At 37.9% G+C, this 20795-nt stretch overlaps 1 protein-coding gene across 14 annotated transcripts in view; it reads right to left on the reverse strand.

Annotated features, from left to right (window-relative positions):
• The window catches only part of LOC132198550 (potassium voltage-gated channel subfamily H member 6), a 164977-nt gene that overhangs the window by 36423 nt on the left and 107759 nt on the right, over nt 1–20795 (reverse strand). For 12 of the 14 annotated variants that reach the window (XM_059622613.1, XM_059622625.1, XM_059622624.1 and 9 more), the window contains 4 exons: nt 19990–20197; nt 18631–18705; nt 17171–17322; nt 16651–16731 (listed from right to left, as the gene is read on the reverse strand). In XM_059622613.1, the coding sequence (XP_059478596.1) occupies nt 16651–16731; nt 17171–17322; nt 18631–18705; nt 19990–20197 (516 nt within the window). The remainder of the gene's footprint in view (nt 1–16650; nt 16732–17170; nt 17323–18630; nt 18706–19989; nt 20198–20795) is intronic. The other 2 variants (XM_059622614.1, XM_059622615.1) reach the window with 2 other exon arrangements.

Here is a 20795-nt window from a genome sequence, read left to right on the forward strand (position 1 = left end):
GCGATCCGATCACATCGTCGTATATTAATATTTATTGCAGTATTTTTTTCGCTCGCTCGTATGCAAACGGCAAGAGTCGGTTTTCCAGTGGTGACGGCGGCGGCGGCACAGGGTGTGCATTGAAATTTACGAGCGTGGGCAAAATGGATTTGCGCAAATTCGCCGTGTTCTGGTCTACCGCACACAAAAAAATGAAAGCCTTTGGCGGAGTATGCAACTGGGAGTACACGTGAAAAGTTTTCCCTCTTTTTTTTTCAGTGCTCGCTGAAAAAAACTACCCTAGTCGTGTAGGGAGGAAAGAGCGAATAGGGAAAATGTCTTTGAGCTGAATTGCGATCATAAAAATTCATTTATGCTCACATTTGTTATTACTTTTTTGGCTCGGATAAATGTAATGAAAAGTACGTGTTTGTTGTTGAGGCGTAAATTTCACGTCAGTGCACATAAATAATTAAAACGCTACGAGTCCACTCTGTGACCATCAACACGACTCATGTTTCACAAAGTGGTTGTATTAAAAAGTTTCAACGTATCTAGGCCGTCGTCTCTGTATGGCAGACGGAAATATTGATCACGGCTTACTTGGCCGCTGAATTCGTCTTGATTCCAAAATGTCATTATTTTGACCTTCCAACTGCCAACGTGAATAGAAAATTAAGGCAGCTCGAGAGCACTCAGCCGTTGAAATTAATAGTAAATACGGTCGCAATCAGTCCAGCAGTTGAACGAGAAGACGGAGCTTCTGCTAATTGAAGCTCTCTCAGAGTCTAGACGTAGTTTGTTTTATTTTTAATTAATAAATTAATTAATAATTTTGTTCCATGAAATTCCTTGCTTATTTACGGAAAAATCTAAGCAGTTTTTTCAACAAAATATACGAATATTTTTTTTAGTGTCTGTTTATTTTGATAATCATTTTCAGCTGGGTAAAAATTTAAGATATAGAATTGCTATTCCCACGCGAAATAATATAAGAATTAAATTTATTTATAAAATAAAATTTAAAAAAAAAATGTATTATTAGTTTTTCTCCCTTTTTTTCAATTCAACCGCACATTCATGCATTGTTGTCATGCAAAAGAACCAAAACTTTTCGCCATCCATTTTTTTTTCTTTTTGAAATCGGACATTAATTTTGACATCTAGATGGTGCGAAAGTGTTGTTCAACTAGCCTGTTGTCCTACCGTCTCCAGCTTATCGGAGGTGGCCGATTTGACGATGGCAGGCAGCGGCTCCATTTCGTCGCTGCTGTCGTTGCCGTCGCGATTCTGCCAGTCCTTCAGGTGCAGCAGGACGCGCACCATGTCGCGTTCGTCGTTCGGGTCCTCCTCTTCCTCCTCCTCCTCGGCCATCGGAGGCGGCTCATGGGTCGCGGAGGCCGGAGGCCCCCTTGTTCGCAAGCAGATTAGAGAAACACTCGAGCGCGGCCACTCCAGGCTGCTTGCGCCTCTGGCGAAAACGATCGTCAACAACACATCATTGTTGCTTTTATATTGTTTGCGCAATCGCCCAAGTTAAGGTGCAAACGTGCCTCGAGTGGATGCTCAAGATGCCACTTCGCGGTTCCAATCACTTGGCAAAAGAACGAAAGAGATCGTGCGTTGCTGAGTCGGCAAAAGAAACGACTTCCGACTGAATTAATATTTACATCAAAAATCACGAACTCTTTGCCAAAGGATCAGAGTTTTTTTCCAATAGGAAAGTGGCTTTTCAAGAGGATTTTTTTCTTCTAATCTGCTTACCTTTTCGGGACCGCCACTACTTGCCGCACAAAAACAACCTTTGACCTTTTCGATCGAACTCTATTGGCCGAGCATTTTTGCCTGTCGAAATTCCGTTCATGAAATAGGTATGAGGATTTTGTTCCAAAGCCTTTTCCAGTCACTCAATATCGCCCTTGCTTTTTAACCGTTCTGATTTGCATGTGCCGTGATTTCTACCGCTTTTTATCACGCTTAAAGTAATGAAGGGACGCACGAAACGACGACATAACTGCGATGAGCACCTTTTAATCAAATGTTCTGCCAACGTGAAAAAAACATGGTGGCTCTTTATTCCTCGAAAATCAATCTCTTACTCTCAATCAATGTCAAAAGCCGATTCCCCTCGACACTTAATTAAAGAGCTTTTAGTCCTAATCCCTGTCCAATCCGTCCAATTTGCCGAATTCCCTCCAGAGGAACGATACCCTTGATAATTGAAGGTATCGTCCAATCTTTCAAAAGCTTTTTTCGTTCTATAAAAATTTTGACCGAAATGAGCCGTGCGTGCGAAATGAACGTTTTTTCCCACCTGCATTTTGCATGCTTCAGGTTGCTCATGGAAACCAGTTTTTTTTTTACTCTGATACGTCTGATTTAACACGGCAGCTGGCATTGAATTATACATACTCGACGAGATCGATTTCACCGTCTGGACGGTGCATCTCGGAATGCACTCTCGGAATAAATAAAAACAACTCTGGGAATTGAAAGAGCCGCGTCGTCGTTCATTCCACTTGTGAATAAACTTGTCAAGACTATACTTTTTTCTATTTCTTTACGTCAAGCCGATGGCATCGTCAAGTCCTCTCGTCTCTTTTTAACGGCGAAGGAAAGAGAATAGAAAAAATCTCGAGAGAGAATGCGAATTTCCCAGTCTTCCCTCTCGAGGAGCGAATTGAAAAGGGCGAATCGAGCCAAGTAGGGCGCAGGGCTTTCCGGATGAGAAGGAGCAAGGTATGGGGCGAGGGCGATCGATGCCGAGCAGAAAAGTTTGTACACAAGAGGCGGTGGGTGCGCTCACCTTGCACGCTCGGCTCGCATGCTCTGTGTAATAATCCCCATTCATTTTTCATTAACCCCGATCCTGAACAACCGCACACGAAAGGGTCTCTTGTTACGCGAGACTCACATTCTTCAAAAGTTTAAGCGCTCGGCAAGTGTTAAGAGATCTTTGCTCCCTCTTGTATCCGTCCAATATTTACCGATTTAAATGAAAAATGTCTCGAACAAAAGAATCAAAAAGGAAACTCATTTTATATAATTTCAAATTATTGAACAGTTATAAATTCAAGTTCTTATGTTATCCAATTTTTTTTTATTATATTCGATTTATATTATTTTATTCTGTCAACTTTTTTGTTACGTTGGAGTGAAATTAATTTGAAATTATTTTAACTGAAAATTTCCAGTGAATTATTTCCTTCAATGGCATTTTTATTTCGTATGCACTTTTTCCATTACAAAATATGATTTTGCCTTGAACACGGACGAAAAATTCAGACCATTAATTTTAATTGGAAAGCCTTTCCTGATAAAGAGAACCAACTGTTAACACAAAGTCTCGCATGTGCAAATATGATCGTTTCCCGGCCCAACGTCGGCAAAATACACTGATAAATTATTCAGCAACACGGTTGAGCTCAAAAAGGCATGCTGTTTTAATGAAGTTTTTCAGAGTAGACACTCATTTGAATATGAAAATACGGCCCTTTTAGAGCGTTTATTTTTGCGGCATTAAGGTAAACAGCTTTGCTTCATGTTTGTTTCTAAGTAACTGAATAAACCAGTCGACCGGAAATTTCCCTCCCTCTACGCCGGAGATTTCAGGTTCGATCTGATAGAATATGTGGATTGACGGGAGGGAATTGGAAGGATGTGGAAATTTTCGCCCACGCCTGGCAGCGCGCGTGTTTCGCTCAAAGCCATCCATTGGCATGGCATAAAAAATATACTCATAAAAGCATTCTTTGGTTCTTTCCTTTATATTTTAGGAATTTTTCTCTGAAGAGAAATGCTATTTCAAGTATATGAACTGATGGAGAAAATTATCGGACGAGGAATGCATTTGTAATGAGAAAAAAATATGAAGAATAAAAGAAAGGACGTTCAAAAGTTGATGTTTTAATATTTTTGCATTCACTTGACTTGGTAAAATATTTTTAAGCACGCTAGGTAAAAAAAACTCTTACTGTAAGAATTTTGTAAAGAAACAATTGCCTTGGAATTAACTTTCAATCTGAGTAAGGAAAAGTTTCACCTTTAACCTTTACATGCTATTTCACTTTCTCTTATTTAATTGTAAAAATTTAATATTCCCACGAAATAGCTCGGAATCAGTTGTACGTATTTTACTTTAGAAATAATAAGTAGATCACATTAAAGTTATTTAAACTTTCCTTAAAGAATCCTAAATTAAATGATTTTTTTTCACCGATCTTTATAATGAAAAAATTTATGCAAATCAGACTTTCAGAAACAAACAAATTGGTAATAATAATAATTCTTTCAAATCGCAAATCCTTGGGGGAAAACGGCAAATTATTTGGCAAGGGCGATCTCGGAAAAATTTGAGCCAAAATTACCTCGCACCTAAATCAGACCGAAAACGCGCGGCAGAAGAATAATAAAGCAGCAAACTACTTGTCGGGCGCGACGAGCCGCGATGTGGATGTTCACCCGCGAAGCACTGTCACTGTAATCAGCTGCAGAACGAACAGGGCACCCGAGCGGCCGCCGCCGACGCCGACTCGCGCGCATCTCGCAGCCTCCGTGCCATCTTGCGCAAGTGCACCCCTCGCAAGTGGGCACCACAGGGGCAGCACCGCCCGCCGCCGCCGCCGACCACCGGCATATAATCATGCCATCACCTTTGTTGCCGCTCACGAGAGACAAAAAGAGGCTCGCCGCTTGCGTAATTCTGGGAATTTGAGCCGCCGCCTTTTGTGAATTAGCCATTGTGTTTCATCTCCGAGGGATGAGTGACACAACATGGCTCTTATTTCATCGCGAGATTCATATTTCTATCCAATCTTGATGTAATTAATGAATTCATTCATTCTACGATTGTTTGTTCGCAGGTCTTGAGATATGCATAAAAGATTTTAAATTAAATTAAATATTCTTGTAAAATAATTTAATTTATCTTACAATCAGAAAACTATCTATTTTTAAATTTAGTCAAAAGTTTTGTATTATAAAATAAATTTTCCAAAAAGACAAGTTTTAATTTTCAGAATCAATTCCATTTGAAAGAATTAAAAATAATAATTCCTTGTTCATTTAAAACGGTCAAAAAATGTGAATATTTCAAAATGAAAGAATTTAGGAAGGCACATCGTCACTGTTTTTAAAGCTAAAAAATTTCACTAAAGCGTATTTAAGTATTCTGATTATTTCATTTACTCCCTTTCCAACATTTTTTGTTGCCAACAGCGTCGAGTTAAATAGAAAATCGATTCTCTTTCACTCCATTTAGCCTTTTTTGTTTGCCCATAAGTCGATTTCCATTTGTTCTCTTCTTCAAGCACGTGTTGCTGCTCTTTCAGAGAAAATTAACAACTAGAGAAAAGCAAGCCGATACCAGGATCTTGTGCCTGACTTGATTAAAAAAGTCTCTGAGCTGCTTTGAAATTCGTAATCCTCTTTAATTAATTCCGCATTAAACAATGATTGAATCTCTTCAAAAGCACAGACTTGTTTGAAATTAAACGTGCCTCGATTTTCTGTGACAATAGCAGACTGCACGACAAAGCACTACTTTCTTTAATGGCGTCCTATTGAATTCACACATGAATGCACAAAAGGATACACGTTGAAAAGCAACTGTCACAATTGAATGCCGCATTCGCGACTAGTCACGCTGCTTGAGCATTTTTCACAGGTGGCCTGCTTTTGATGAACCCTTTGAGTTAATTTATGCAAGCACGTCGTGTGTATGCAAAATAACACACACAATTGTGTTCGTGCAGGCTTATGAAAGGGATGTAATTTGGCCGGAACGGACAGCAGATGAACTGGCGCCAGGCCAACATTACAGTGGTTCAAAGTCACCGCGTGGCGCAGGTTGCATACATTACACAACAAACGTGTACTTTACATAATGTGCTATTCGCGCTTATTTTCCTGCTGCTATGGCATGGATTGAAAGCTTCGAGAATGTGTTTAGAGAGCGTTTTCAAATCATCTTTTAATTGAAATGCTCGAGGGCCCTTCTCAGTAGCAATTAATTAAAACTTTTCGTTCAGAAAAGTTTGCTTGCTGAAGGAAGAGAAAAGATTATGTTTTCCCTGCAGATATGTTTTTGTCGCTTAAGCTTAATTAGAGCAGACGTTGTGAGAAAGAGAAAAAAGAAGAATATTAAAATAAAATTAAATATTTTATTTAAATGAATGAAATAATTATATTTTTATAATTTAATGGAAAAAAAATTTAAATTGGGTTGAAATTGCATCTCGAAGAGGAAAGCATTAAAGTAATTTTGCACGCCTGCTTAATTGCTTTTTTCTATTGCTTTTTAATCTCACTGTTCATTTTATACTCTCTTAATTGCACAATTTTCCTTCCTATTCACACTCGTTTATTTATAATTGCCACAGGAGTATGCAATTGAATCCACTGCAGCTGCACTTCGTTCTTTGTTTTAGAAAGGAAATAATGAAGTAACTTAATCACAATTGCAACTGGAAATGTTTGCAAGCATTCATATTTAGATGAAGGTAGTTGTTATTGAATTTATCTCGTTTAATGAAGCTCTTTTGATACGCTATTGTGAAAGGAAACGAGTTTTTGCTTTAGTGGATTAACAATAAAATCCAAATATAATTTTCTGAACAGGCTCTGCCGTTTCTGCCTCTATTCAAAATTGTCGAGTCAAACAGCATTCACGTTCAAAACGTGCTCACCAGCAGATTCTGGTCTTCCACTGCAAAAGACAGCAATTTCCATGAGTTTTGGTGTTCACCGTGGCATATTCAATAATACACAGCAGAAGTGATGCAAAACTCCATTGAATTATTTCCTTCCACATTAATGACTCTTTTGACTGCTTATTGCAAGGGTAAAATTAATTCACAGCTAGTTTCACAGAAACTATTTTCAACGACAGTATTAATTAATTCATCCACCGTTGTCAAAGGCTTGATTGTCAAGCTAAACAGAAATACAGAATCAGGTCTCTCGCCGCAATAAGCATTGGTAAAGTTATAAATTTGTTCAGTACAGTTTTAGTTTTAGTGTCCGCAAATCAGCGCCGCAGCAAAGTTAGATTATTTGCTCAATTTGAATTGGCAAAGCTGCATTAATTGATTTCCAACGCGGAATGCTACTCTGTTTAGAAACTCATCGGGTGCGGTTGCTGACGGCTTTTTTAATTTTCACGCTGGTTAACCGAGCGAATGAACATAAATTTCTCGCTCCCGTGTGCTTTGCCCAGCAGAACACCACCTGCTGTCGATAAATTTATAACAAGAACGGCGCCACGTTTTTTTTATTCACGCTACCACACACTGACAAAACATGGAATTCGTTTCTGCAAAATAGTAAAATATATATAAAAATGATGGAAACATTTTGCATAATATTTTTGAATTAGTACAATTTTAAAATATATTTTTATCCATACAGGACTACAATATTTTCTTTAAATCAGATTTTTGTAAATTAATTTTGTAGGTTTTTTTTTCTTGAAAATGATTTTCAGAAGAAGGCGATTTTCCACCTCAGTGGCTTAATTAATTTTTTTTTGTATATCAATTAAGAAAATAGCTTTGCGGGAGCCTATGAACTTGATTTGCAGTTAAAATGTCAGAATCAAAATAATTTTTGGCTCAACGCCAGGATTCTAGAAATTCTTGTCCATTAAAATCCAAAAGCTAAAAAAAAAAAAAAACACGCAAGTTTGCAAAGCTAAAGTTTACACATTTACAAGAAAATTCATTAGTCGCGGATCTACTTCGCTTCCTAGTTTCCTTTTTGTTACTTAAATATTTAATCCCGTTTTAAAAGCCTTTCCTAGAATCTTCATCTTCATATCTCAACTTTTTTTTTACCCCAAGAGCTTCTCGTCACCAGCTCTCTCCGGCTCAATTGAATAATTGATCTGCACTGCTTTGTGCGGCACGTGACGATCTGTTAAATCTGCACGATATTGTGTGTTTTTTTTTGCACCGCAACCTGCCCGGCATCCCGATTAGCAAAAAGCCGTTTGTTAAAAGCTTTGTGATTAAACGAGGGAGGTGAGAGAAGCGGCGCTTTTGCACAACCCTTAATCATATACGAACATGCCCTGCGGGAAAGCAAGTTGAGGTCGTGCCAAAACTGATGCTGCAAACTAGATCGACGGAAAATAACGAAAATGAAAACTTTGTTTATTACGTTTTGGATAATTATAATGATAATATTTTAAAATGAACTGACCTGTGTTTTAAATTATGAACAAAGTCAAACTAAAACATTAATTTAACAATTAATTTACCTTCCCTTAAAATTATTATCTTTAATAATACAATTCTGAAAACAAACGCAATAACAGGTGATATGATTACGGCAATACAAATCCACGGCTCTTTAGAGTGTCTCAATAGTGTTCATGCAGGAATATGAGCGTAAAATTAATTCGAATTAAATCCAATTAAAATGAGTTTAATTTAAACAAGATCAAAGGCTTTGTTTATATCAATTTAATGACAAATTTTCAGAAAACCCTCAATTTCAATGGTTTCATTATTGTCTTATATCATGAGTTGCTGCCGTTATGTAATTACATTAAACAGAGAAAAAAAATAAAATATTTAAAATTCATATTTCCGCCATTTAATTGGACCAGTTTCCTCATTTTTACCAGAGTACTGAATCTGCGGAGAAAATAATCACGTGGTCTTGGACGAGAAACATTAAAATCGTTATTTTGAGAAATTTAATAGATCGCGCCGACGGTTTAATTAATGTAAAAAGTCAAAACACCAGCGCTGGAGCGTCTCCCGGCCTGTATAATTTTCGCAGTCAAATTCTTGGCTCCACTTTCGCGGTGACGTAAGTGGAAGCGGCGCCCGACTCACTACCAAACGAATCGCGCGCACCAAAAGCGTACAATAAATCTGAATAAAATTCACAAATAAAACTTCTTCTTCTCGGGTGTGACGTCGGCGCTGATTTGAACGGAAAAGTGCAATCGAACGGCGGTAAAGAAGAAGGGGCGAGAGTCGGATCTGAAAGTCGGCCAACTCTTCCAGATATTTGTGGACGCGGCTGCCAAAAATCGTCCGTGACGTAGCTTTCGGCGTGGCCAGCCACCGCTCCAAACACAAATCCGCGTTTTTAAGTATCATTTTTTTTCATAGTGGCGCACACATGAGGTGCGCACAAGGACTAATGACCCCGTCCGTCCGAGAGCAAGATGCGCCACCCAAGTTCCGCCAAGCGTTGTCAGACATGACGGATCACTCCGCCTAATTAACTTTAACCTATTACATGACACATGACTTTATTAATTATAATTCCGTTTGTCTAAGCACATGAAGACACGCTTTCTTTTTGAGCTTAATGTAAATTTCAGAGCTAAAATACTAAATAGTCTTGGAGAAACATTTCCACCAGAAGTTTTATATGATTAATTTTTTATTGAATTGCGTTGAAAATTTTAATAAAATAATTCAAGAAAAAATCAATTTAATTGTGAAGTATAAATTTTCTAAATTAGCAAATTAGAAAAAAATACTATTCTCTAAAAGTTACGCAAAAGATGAAAATTACGTAATTTATAAAAAGAGATTGATTTCAGCGGTTGAAAAATCAGCAGTTTCAATTATTAAGTTTAAAGTGATAATTTCCAGAGACTTTGTGTTTAAAAACTGATTTGTACAAAATATTTCAATTCATGATCACCAATTTGTCCCTTATCTAGTAGAATCAAATGTAAAAATAATCATCAATAAAAAATTATATTAAACTTTGAAAAAAAAAATTAACTTTGTCAATGAAATTTTAAAAATTTCTCCAACATTTTGACTTCCGCCCCCTGGAAACTCTATCTTTCTGCGTTTGAATATTCAGTTCAGCTGTAAAAAACCAATATCGCAAATGGAGTTTTTTTGTTCATTAATTAATTACCGCGAGCAAATTGAAGTTTGACGCGCGTGGAGCGGCAGGTCTGTGTGTCGTCGCGTTATTCCAAGGCAGCGGCCGAGAGAGGGCTTGCTGGGGTTTAAAAATACTGCGCAGCCCTGGAAATCGGCGTGTGTGTGTTTGATGATGTTACTCACACTTTATTATGCGCGTCGCTTTTGAATCTCTCGCGGCTCCTCCAGATAGGGGCCTCGCAACCAGTGATCCTTAATTCGGCCTTTGATGCCCGCGCTGGCTGCCCCCGTCACTCTCCGTTATCAATTTACGGATCCTTATTATGCGCAGGCTGATAAAGCGCTCCAGAGCGGCTTGGTTAATTGGAACGGCGGTGCTTTGAATGCAATTCCCGCTCCATAATAATCCTCTCTCTCTGGGCTGCCGTATCAAAAGTTAGCGAAACCGGAAAAGTTGTCAACTATGGAAAGCGAAATTTCCCCAGCGGGTTTCCTTGTACGATGGAGTGGCACATTTCACTAATGCTGATTTCACGTTCTGAATTAACGTCCCTTTGAGTGAGTCAAACAGACAGATTTTTTTTTTATCGAGGCGTCAGTCCATTTGTATGAGTGATAAAAGTTCCGACGGGGTAAAAGTGCTGCAGACGCCGGATAAAAAAAAAATCAAGAGCTCGCTGCTTCTGCGTAGAAGACGGTGTTTTTGCTACGCAAATAAAAGCCGATGAGGGACTAGCTAAATTGCTAAACAATGGGAACGTTGGGAACGTCTACACGGTCGTTAAAGTGGATGCGTTCCTTGAAGACATTTTTAAATTTGTTTAAACAGTAAAAAAAAAAAATACAATTTTTGATCATAAATTTTGCTCGAAAATAAATAAAACCACGGATTAAATGAAAATGTAATTTTTTTTAGAAATATTTAAAAAAAAATGTTTTTAATTTAAAGCATAATTGAGCTATTAGAATTATTTTCTTTGGTCTTTCAGCAGGAAATATTCCAAGCAGGAAAAACACTTCAAAGTATTTTTCCTTCTCTTTTTTGAGCGATTTCTGGAAAGTCTCTGGCACTAAATCGACACCAAGAAGTTTATTTTGACGCATTGTTTATAGCTCATAGGACTGTTTAACCTCAGCAGAAGCGAACAAAGTTGAAATAGTGCAACCTGCTTGTCGAAAAATTGCAAAAAATAATCCCCACCTCTATGCAATTTACTTTCAAAATTTGTTCCTCGCAATTATTGTATTAATCTCTATGAGAGTTTGAATGAAAATTGAAGGAAATTTATCAAACTCTGAGAACATATAAAATAATTTTCAGCTATGAAGTGCACTCAAAAACTTTATGCGTCTCGTAAGTTCAAGAGAGTTTTCAATGAAATGCTCTCCAATTAGGAGTTTCCAAGTATTTTCTCATTCCTTCCAAGCCGTCGGCGCCGAAGGTTCGATAATATTGCAGCAGACTGGAAAGGCCGCACACTTGCAAAAAGTTGCGCGCGAGGACGGCAATACAATAACCTTTATCCGCTCCAAATGGCGTTCGTCTCGATTCTAACGACCTTCTTTTCTCTTTCTCTCTTTCTTTCTCTCCGGATGTCTGAACGGAAACACCGTGTCGGTCGATGGACGAATAATTCGCCCCAACTTGCCACCGCAATTCGCAACTCGACGGCGGCTGTGGCGAAAATTAAGAAATATGCACACATTTAAAAGTACAAAGTGTGTGTGGGCTGCCTTGGAGCCTTTGGCTGAGAGTTGCGAGAGGGAGATTATTGATCGGCGGCAGCATGGTGGCGGTCGTAGCTCCTGCGAGTTCTGCAGCAACGTCGGGCACTGGCGACGAGCACGTTGCATAAGTCTGGAGGAGCGAGACGTCAACAGAAAGATGACGCCCGTTCGTTTTCCGCCGAATTTGACATGAAAAATAAATGAACCATCTTCCTTATAATTGGTTCCGTTCGCCGAACTGTTTACGTATTTTATTGATCCGGCGCATGTTTCGCCAACTTTATTGTTTTTGTGTATAAATAAAAGTTTGCCTTTTTTCCTGGAAGCGGCCCAGGTTGGGATTGATTATTCTCGGCTTTGCGAGCACGGCATATCATCCACGGGGAGATCGATAAGGTTACTGGCACGCTGGCTGCTGGAAATAATTTCGCCCCAGGGACGAGATAACTTAGAATAAGGCGAGATGACCCAACACCGTCGGCGCCACACCAAACATTTTGAATGCGAATTGACCAGTCGGCCTCAATTCCTAAATAAATGCGGCGCGATTTTCGCCAGCGCGAGCCAATTCGCACTAGTCGGGGACGAAACAAAAGTCCCGGAATGGGGAAACGTACAGCGTGGGGCTTGGCGCGCAATCAATAATAATGGGAGAGGCTCGCACGAGTGAGGCGCGGGCAGCACCGGGAGTGAGTACGCAAAACATCATCATCTCTCTGCAATTTCATCATTGCAAAGATGGCAGCAGTAAACAGAGCCAGTCACGTGCACGACTCCAGTCGGCTCGAAAAGTTCCAAATTGAGACATTAAAAATGAAAATTATTATACCAGCGAGTCCCCAACCAACCTGTTGTCGCGAGAAACGACACTTTTAAAGGAAGTGAATTTTTTTATAAAAAAATCTCTGACCATTTTGGGGATGTTAATATTCAGGCGGAGCTGATTTATTTCAATTTCCCCTGGCGGTGGTGCGTTTGGCAACTGAAAACGGGCACGTCAACTCTCAGCGGAGATGAGTGAACACGGGCAGTGTCATTAATTATTGGGCGGTTATTATGAGAGCGAATCCAGCGTGCGTTTGATGTATCGTCGTGCGCGGTGGGTGTGGCGAATTGTCTTTGTCTATTTCGCAACGGACTAAACGTTTTAAGTGGCGCTTTGATCACCGACAAGCACCATTAAAAGTGACGCAAACCTTTGTGCTAAATAAAAAAAATTATACATATCATATTTTTCTTGGTAAAGAAATTATTTCTGTACCTGCTCTTCGGGTAATTTGGTGATTTGGGAGGGTCGCCTGGATCCGGCGAGGGTGTCGCCGTCAGGGTCGAAGCGGTTCAGGTCGTCGATGATGTCGTTCAACACCCTGATGTCCTTGCTGTCCATCAGGAGTTGTTCGGAGGCGCCGACCGGCGTCATGGTGAGCGCGGCGCCGCGGGGCTCCTCCGTCGGCGACAGCATGACGGCGCCGCCTGCTCGCGCGCAATCGGGATTCGCATGCGGCGCCGTGGCTGCTACGTGATTCGAGCGTGACATTTAACGAGGTGAAGCATAAGGATCGCGGCGCCGCCGCTCTCACCGCACCATGGCGCCGTCGAGCAGCTGATTCAGTTCCGTTCGCACAAACACACTCCGCAAATTAGCACCGACTGCTGCAGAGCGCGCCGGAGCTCCAAAATCTGTGTGCCATCCCTTCGAGTCTCACCCGTCTGCGTCGAATCGACGCTAAAGCCACCTACAGCGGTTCCATTCAACCAGTGGGCCGAGCCCAGCGAGCGCCACTCACGCGACTCGCCAGCCGCGGATCGACACGCCACGGTAGCGGCGGCGCCACCGAATGTTTGTTTGCCAAGCGATGAGGAATTCGGCCGCTTCAACTTTTTTTTACCCTCTCGTGCCCTCCATATTTATTTATTACTGTGCGTGAAACTGATATCTTACGAAAGGCCACGAGTCGAATTCCTTGGCGAACAATGCGCTAATCAACAGCACTGATGAAATTTGGCATCAGGCCTTCTTATGAATCAGATTAATTATTTCGGCAGGCGCACGAAATTAGAGTTAATTTGATATACACGGCAGCTCTAATATGAAAATAATTTTTCTATTCAGCAAATTTGAGTTTAATGATTAAGTCACAAATAATTAGTCCCATTTTAAAACAGTAAATTATAGATATCAAATTGATATTCAGTCATATATATTGATAATAAAATTGCAATATTGTTGATGCAATTAATTAAAATTATTTTAAAAAATTAAAAAATTTTCAAAATATTTCAAATGAAAGAAATATTGAAATTGTGAAGAGGTATTGATTATAATTAACAAATCATTTTTGATTAAGAAAAATAGCATTCATTGATCTATCATACAAGAGGAATTAACTGCCAACGAAAATCAAAATCAAAATTCAATTCGATTTATCATTATTAAATTATACATATTATAATTACGAATAAATAATAAAAAATTACATTTTAATTAAAAACGATTTTAACTTCTGATGATAATATGAAATTTTCCTTTTAGGTCCCCCTGCTAAAATTCCGTGTTTATGGCAACAATCTTTAATTAAGTCCGTTAATGACCTGCGGCCCCCTATTCCCATAATCACCCTAATGACATTGGCCCAAACACGATTATTTTCCCTGCGCACCAATTTTCCAACAGAACGATCTCGAATGTATATATGAAAATTGTAATTTTATGTGTCATTATCATGTGTTATTTATCTACCGCTCATTAGCTCTGCTTCATCTATTACGGTCGGAAAACTCAAGCCGCAGACTGCATGTGTGGAGAGCAAAAATCGATGCTGCCACTGGGTCTGTTCCAACGCGGTGGCACATTTCGCTGCAATGCCAACGACAAATAGATAAATAAGAAGTCTGCGCCGCTTCTTTTTTTTCATGCTTTGATGTCAGCACGAATTCATTAGGGAAAAATTCTGGCCTGGATTTAATCACGCGCCATTGTTTCGGTCTCGCGGCTCGCATTTAAACGCCGGGGCTAGAAAGAAAGCTTGTTAGCGCGCATTAGCTAATTAGCAAGCTGAAATCAGGCCTGCTTCTTTTGATTGTGGCCGTCGCCGCCGCACACAATGGACCGTCCTTTGTGGCTCTCTCGCTAAATGCTGAATGACTCACAACCAGGTGGACCCGACGACGTACGGGGCATTATTTTCGTGACTCGTTTTGAACTCTTTTACAAAAAAAATTAATAATCCAAGTGACACTTCATACGCAAAAAATTTATTTTACTCGGACGTATTGGACAATTTTTAAGCATTTTTATGTTCTTTGAAATAACGTTTTAAAGTGATCATCTGATTTTTTCTATAACTTTATGCTGAGTCCTTTATAAAAAAAGTGTAGAAGACACGACAAAATTTTTTATTTTTCAATTTTTTACTTTAAAAAATCGTCAAGTTATCATATTTTATCAGTAATGTTAGTGAAATTGTATAAAAATTAATGTTTCATAATCATTTTTTATTTGATTTGCATCCTTTTTTCAAAGATTATATTTCAAATATATATTTTAATCCAAATCACACTTTAATTTTAACATGATATGTATAAAGAAAATAATCTCATGTAAATGAACATATGTAAAAATTTGCATTTTCATTTAAACATTTGAATTTGAATTTATTTTTAATCCTTGCAATCAACATGTAATCAACCTTTAATTAATTAAATTTATCAATTTAAGGAGGATGGGATCATTGAAATTTTTTATTATATCATCAATGCCAAATTTTCATAGCTAAATTTTGACGGTTTTAATTTATAGTGTCGCAAAAATCAACCGTTTCCCAGTCCTCGTGAAAATAATTAATTAAGTTCTGCTATTTAATTATTCTTTGTTTGTAAATTTGAAGGTTTATAATTTTCTAGAAATTGTTCTTTTTATTATTTTCTAATTTGCTCTAATTTCCAATTTATCCCTTAATTGCTTTCAATAAAAAAAGCATGAGCATCTCATTACTATGCACCGCAGCAATCGACATAGTGAGCATTACGAATTCTTTCCGGCCATAGGCATTGAATTTTATTTTTGCAAGTGGCGCGCCAGCCTGGCTGTTATTTATATTGAATAGAAATGCCAAGTACGTGCTTAATTACTCCCTTTCTTTTTACTCTCTCTCGCGAATTAAATTGCACCACCCGACGACGTGCGCTAAATGCAAATTTATTTTCGTGCCCTGAGTCTGCTGACAGTGGCAGTCGGACGAAAAAAAGAAGTTGAGAAATATATAAAAACATTTTGTCGACAGGCGCAATGTAAGTAGTAGTGTTTGAAATTGTCATCCGCAGACGACGCTGAATGCACTCGGGTGACCCAGCAGTGCGGAAGAGGGGCACATTATTTTTACTCGGAGGAAGAAATCTGCAATTGTCAATTCCCTGTGCGTCCCACGTCGCACTGCACCGCAACTTTTCACGTTCGAAGTTGTCGTTGGACTGAAACTTTTCCCTACAGGCCGATTTGCAAATTTTATCGCTTTTATGGAACTTTGAAATAATAATATTCATCTCCTTATTATTTATTAATTAAGAAATTTAGCATTAAATGTGGTTAATAGGCTGAAGATCATAAACGTAAAAGAAGAAATGGCTTTTTCGTTGATGGTCGCGATTAAAATCTACCTAATTGCGTTAATGAAGTTACCAAGAGTTTATGAGAGGATGATGAAAAAAAATTAATTGCAGACTATTTTAATTCAATTTTATAATAATATAAAATTTAATTAATTGATTAAATGAATTAAAAATACTTTTTCTGATCTTCGCGTTTCTGATTAAGTACTGGATCAATTCAAGAGGCAGTTTTCTGACGAATAAATTTCTGATATTTCACCGGCGGAGTAATTATTGTCATTTATTTTTAAATTCCGACCTTTTACGTATCCCACGAGAATTTGTTAATTTAGCACAGTATCTTTGAAGAACATGCGGAAATGTCGGAAAGTTGAAAGTGTTTTTTGTGAGAGGGCAATCAATATAATTACTGCTTTTCTACTTTTGCACAACACACAAATGAGGCGTATAGTGAGAATGGGTAAGAGGTACTCACCTGAGCAACTTTTTCACCCATGTTAGGAGTGTGGAGAGCACCTTGAAAAAATTTTGCCGATCCATTGTCTTGAATAGAAAACTGGAAGCAGATAGATAATTGTCGCTAAATTTACATGCAGGCACAAACGAACGTTTTGCACAAAGTAGTCAGCAGCAACGCGTCTCTCACGGTGACAACAATTATATTTTTTTTTTTATTTTTAGCTTGGCAGATTTTGCACCGAGATTTTATATATGCATCTTATCTCCGGAGACAAAAACGTTCGCTTCTTTTTGGCACAAAAAGCGGCACTTGGAGTTGTTTTGGCAGCAAGCTGGTGCTCTTTTTTTGCAAAATCGTCAAAACATGTTGTTGTTTTTGTCACAAAAATGGCGCCACAAGTTGATAAATTGTGCTTGGAGACACGAAAATCACGGCTCGTGAGTTTTATGGTGAATAAATATAAAATTTTTCAAGGAATGAAAAATTCGACATTCTCGTTGTAAAAGAGAGGATAGAAAGAAAATTGTGTCTGTACCTTATGTCTTAGGCTATCTGAAGCTACGTTGCTAAGCGAAGGGGATTTCCGGTCGCGTCTCTGGTCGGCCCAAAGGGCCGCGTGGTACCTCGCCAGGTCCGACTCTGATGAAGCGTTCGGGAAGGATTTGGAAACGTGGTTTCGCGCCGCAGCTGAAATGACATGTCGGCCGTGTGGCACATTAGTTTGTCACGGATTGAGGCTTTTTAGGTCACACACTCGTCTCTGAAGATGAGAATTGAAAAAAAAAATGACAATATATGACAGGAAGTTTTATATTTGAAAATGAAAAAAAAAGAGAAACGTCCTGTCTGCAGGAGTTTGTCTTCCAGTAAAATCATGGCTGCCTCTAGCAAGTCTACTCTAAGCGAAAATTGAAATGCACAGCACGAAAATTCATGACTTTTATGAGGGTTAACATTAATTTAATCTTCATTTAAAAAATTAATTTTAATAATTATCGACAATTATTTATTGTGATCTTTCTGGCCGCTAATTTAAAATTTGTTGTTGGAATTATCAAATTTTAAGTTGAAATTTATCGGCATATTTTAATTAAGGGGTTACAATTTAAAAGCTGCGTAACTTAAATTAAAGGGTCTCCAGTATTATTTATTTTTATTCCTGAATTCAATTGAAGACAAAATTTAATGATTGACGTTGAAATTGTGAAAACTAAAATAACTTGAGGGGTTAATTCCTATTTCTATTTGTTTTTATTTTGGTCAAATTTAGAGATTTAGAAGGTATTTTGAGTGCAAATTTTTAACCACGATTTCGATGCCAGCAATTTCATGTTCTTTCAAATACAAGAATAAAAAATACATTACTGGAGAGGGCCTTTAAGATCTAATTTTTGAGATAAAATTGTACTCGTATATATCTTACTCTTTTTTTCACATCTGAAAACACTTAAAATTTTCAATGATGAAAATCAAAAATCTAGAAAAGTGTCTCAAAGGAACGTGTTTTGTATGTCGAAATGAAAATTTACCAAAAAGATCAAATCTCTAATTATAGAAAGATAGATGTTTTGTCAAACACGTAAAATTACTACAGCTAACACTGAGAGTAAACTCGAGACCCACATCTAAAGCAGGCAACACTCACAACATGTTTCCATGCAAAAAACACCAACAACTGTTAAAATACACGAATAATGAGAATCATCCAAAAGAAAAACAGAGGTTAGTGGAAAAGTACAAAACTTGGCTCGAAGGTTCTCGAGGTACTGATTAGTTAATATATAAATCTTAAACACGTCACACTTGAAGCAAAACCCAGTGACAGGGGTCGCTCTACGATTTTTCTATAGCGGCAATCAAAGTATCAATTAAGTAAAAAATCATCGATGTTGAAGTATGGAGAGTTAATGTAATAACAACATGAGAGATCGAATTCCAAATCAATCTTGGGGAGATGAGCTTAATTTCTCAAGTGATCAGACATTTGAAGATTACCTTCTGAAAAATTATCTAGCGTGTGTGGCCGAATCCTTGTGTCTTCGAGGGTGGGCTCAGGGTAGCTGCATGTTACTAAACACATTGAAAAAATTACATTGCAAACGAGCATCATGCCAAATTAGGAAAAAATGCTCTCGATCGAAACGAGTCGGCTCTTTGGCACCGCCAGCGCGCCATTTTTGGCAGGGGCGCTGCCAATTTCGGCGAGAGCAATAAAAATCGTGATTCATGACCATTTCATTTTTTTTTTCTTTTGCACAGATGAGTTTGAACATGGTAATAAAATATGGAATGTATGAAATAAGTAATGAATAAAATGAATGTCGAAAATATTGATTGAAAAAAGAAATATGCAGAGTGGCGTTTTATAATTTTTAGTCAATCCTACTCTGGTATAATATTTTGAGCTATGGAAATAATCGTGAATAAAAAAAAATAGACGAATGGGTGTGCTATCTGCGTTGTTGCAAAATTAATGATAAGTTGAATTGTTCATCAAGTATAGTTCTCTTGGAAAAGTAAATGCATCAAAAACACCAAGTGAATGCACACAACACCAACCATGATCATAAGCAAAAAACACCAATAATTGGTAACATTATTAATTGGCAATGTAAAAAAAAAAACGTGTGAAGTCCATAAAATATATTCCAATGACAAAAAACAACCTCCAGAAAAACTTGTGGGAAAATACATTGATAATTGAAATATTCAGAGTGCTAGGGTTGAAAAACTAGTGAGTTTTTTATACTAATTGTTAATTAAGAGTTAGATTGATAAAATGGTCATCAATCAAAATTCGCAGGCATTTCTTGGATATTTTTTTTTTTAAGTTTCAAACAAAATATATATGCAAATGCTTGAATAACCCACTCTCAAATCCAGCGCAAATTTCAAGGGATGATTTGATAAAAATTATATATTATTTTCTCTCTCAAAAAATTGGGAGTAAAAAAACCAAAACCAAAAACACAGAGCAAAACGTCAGGCGGAGAGAAAGAAACAGGTTTTAATATAATTAGTATACATTCATTCAGTCATTATATATAATGTGTAAAATTATTATTTTTTTCAACCCTAGCTAATTGTTAGAACTATAAGTCAAATAATATCAGTGCTGACATCAACCTCATCGAGTATTTTGCATTTGGAAAAAAACACCAAGTATTATAGAAATTAAAAAAAAAAAGGAAGTCTCAACAGGAAAGAGTGTGGGAAATTTCCATCAGCAAAAAGTTAGTGTGTTTGTGTGGCCACCGACCGATATAATGTCAAAAGGTTAATCAAGAATCGAAATTAATTAAGAATGAAATTAATTAAGTGTCGACGGTGCAGGAAAGTGAAAGGAAAACTCACGCGCACTCATGGTGGCACTCCTGCTAGGCACGTTCTGGCTGGCCGCGGCGGCCGCCTCTGCCAGTTTCTGTTTGGAAATGGCGTCCAGCGAGGACGCCGGCCGCAGCGGCGGGTGGTTGTAAGGGATGATGTCGCCGCCTTGCGGGGGCGGCTTTTGTGTTGGCGACGACTCGGGACTGCTGTCTCCCTCCTTTGTCCGATTCAGACCCTGAAATCCACACATTCAAGGTTAATTTTCGGCCCCTACAATTGAAGCAAAATACAGTTAGAAATCTAAGAATTATTAAAAGGAGAGGCAAAAAATGGTTTAAGTCCATTTAATACAATTTTCGGAGCGTTTTTAAACCTTAAAGTTTATTTCATTGCAACAAAAATCCTGCTTCTTACAAAAGAGAAATAAAAAATGGATAAAAAATGTTTTTAATCTAGTAAAATAATTGTTTAAGATAATAAATTATACAAAAGAGGGAAATATTTCAGCAAAAGAAATTAAAAAAAAAACCAAAATATTCAAGGAAAAATTTAAATTTAAACCTTGATCATTACATCTCTTGTCAAGATAAAAAATCTGCTAGATTTATTACTTTTTTTTATTGGAGAATCCTTTGAAAAAGATATTGAGAAGTAGACGCGGCTGAGGATTTGTATCTTTTTATCCGAACAGATTTAATATTGAATGAGATCGCCCCGAGACCTATAATTGGATACGAGCAACACACATTCTCGGCACCCCCTCAAGCAAGATATTGACTTGGAGAGACAGACATAAAAAAGGAGGACAGCAGAAAGCAAGTATTATTAGATGA

Source organism: Neocloeon triangulifer, unplaced genomic scaffold (genome assembly GCF_031216515.1).
Source record: "Neocloeon triangulifer isolate White Clay Creek 2 clone unplaced genomic scaffold, ASM3121651v1 ptg000013l, whole genome shotgun sequence".
NCBI lineage: Eukaryota > Metazoa > Arthropoda > Insecta > Ephemeroptera > Baetidae > Neocloeon > Neocloeon triangulifer.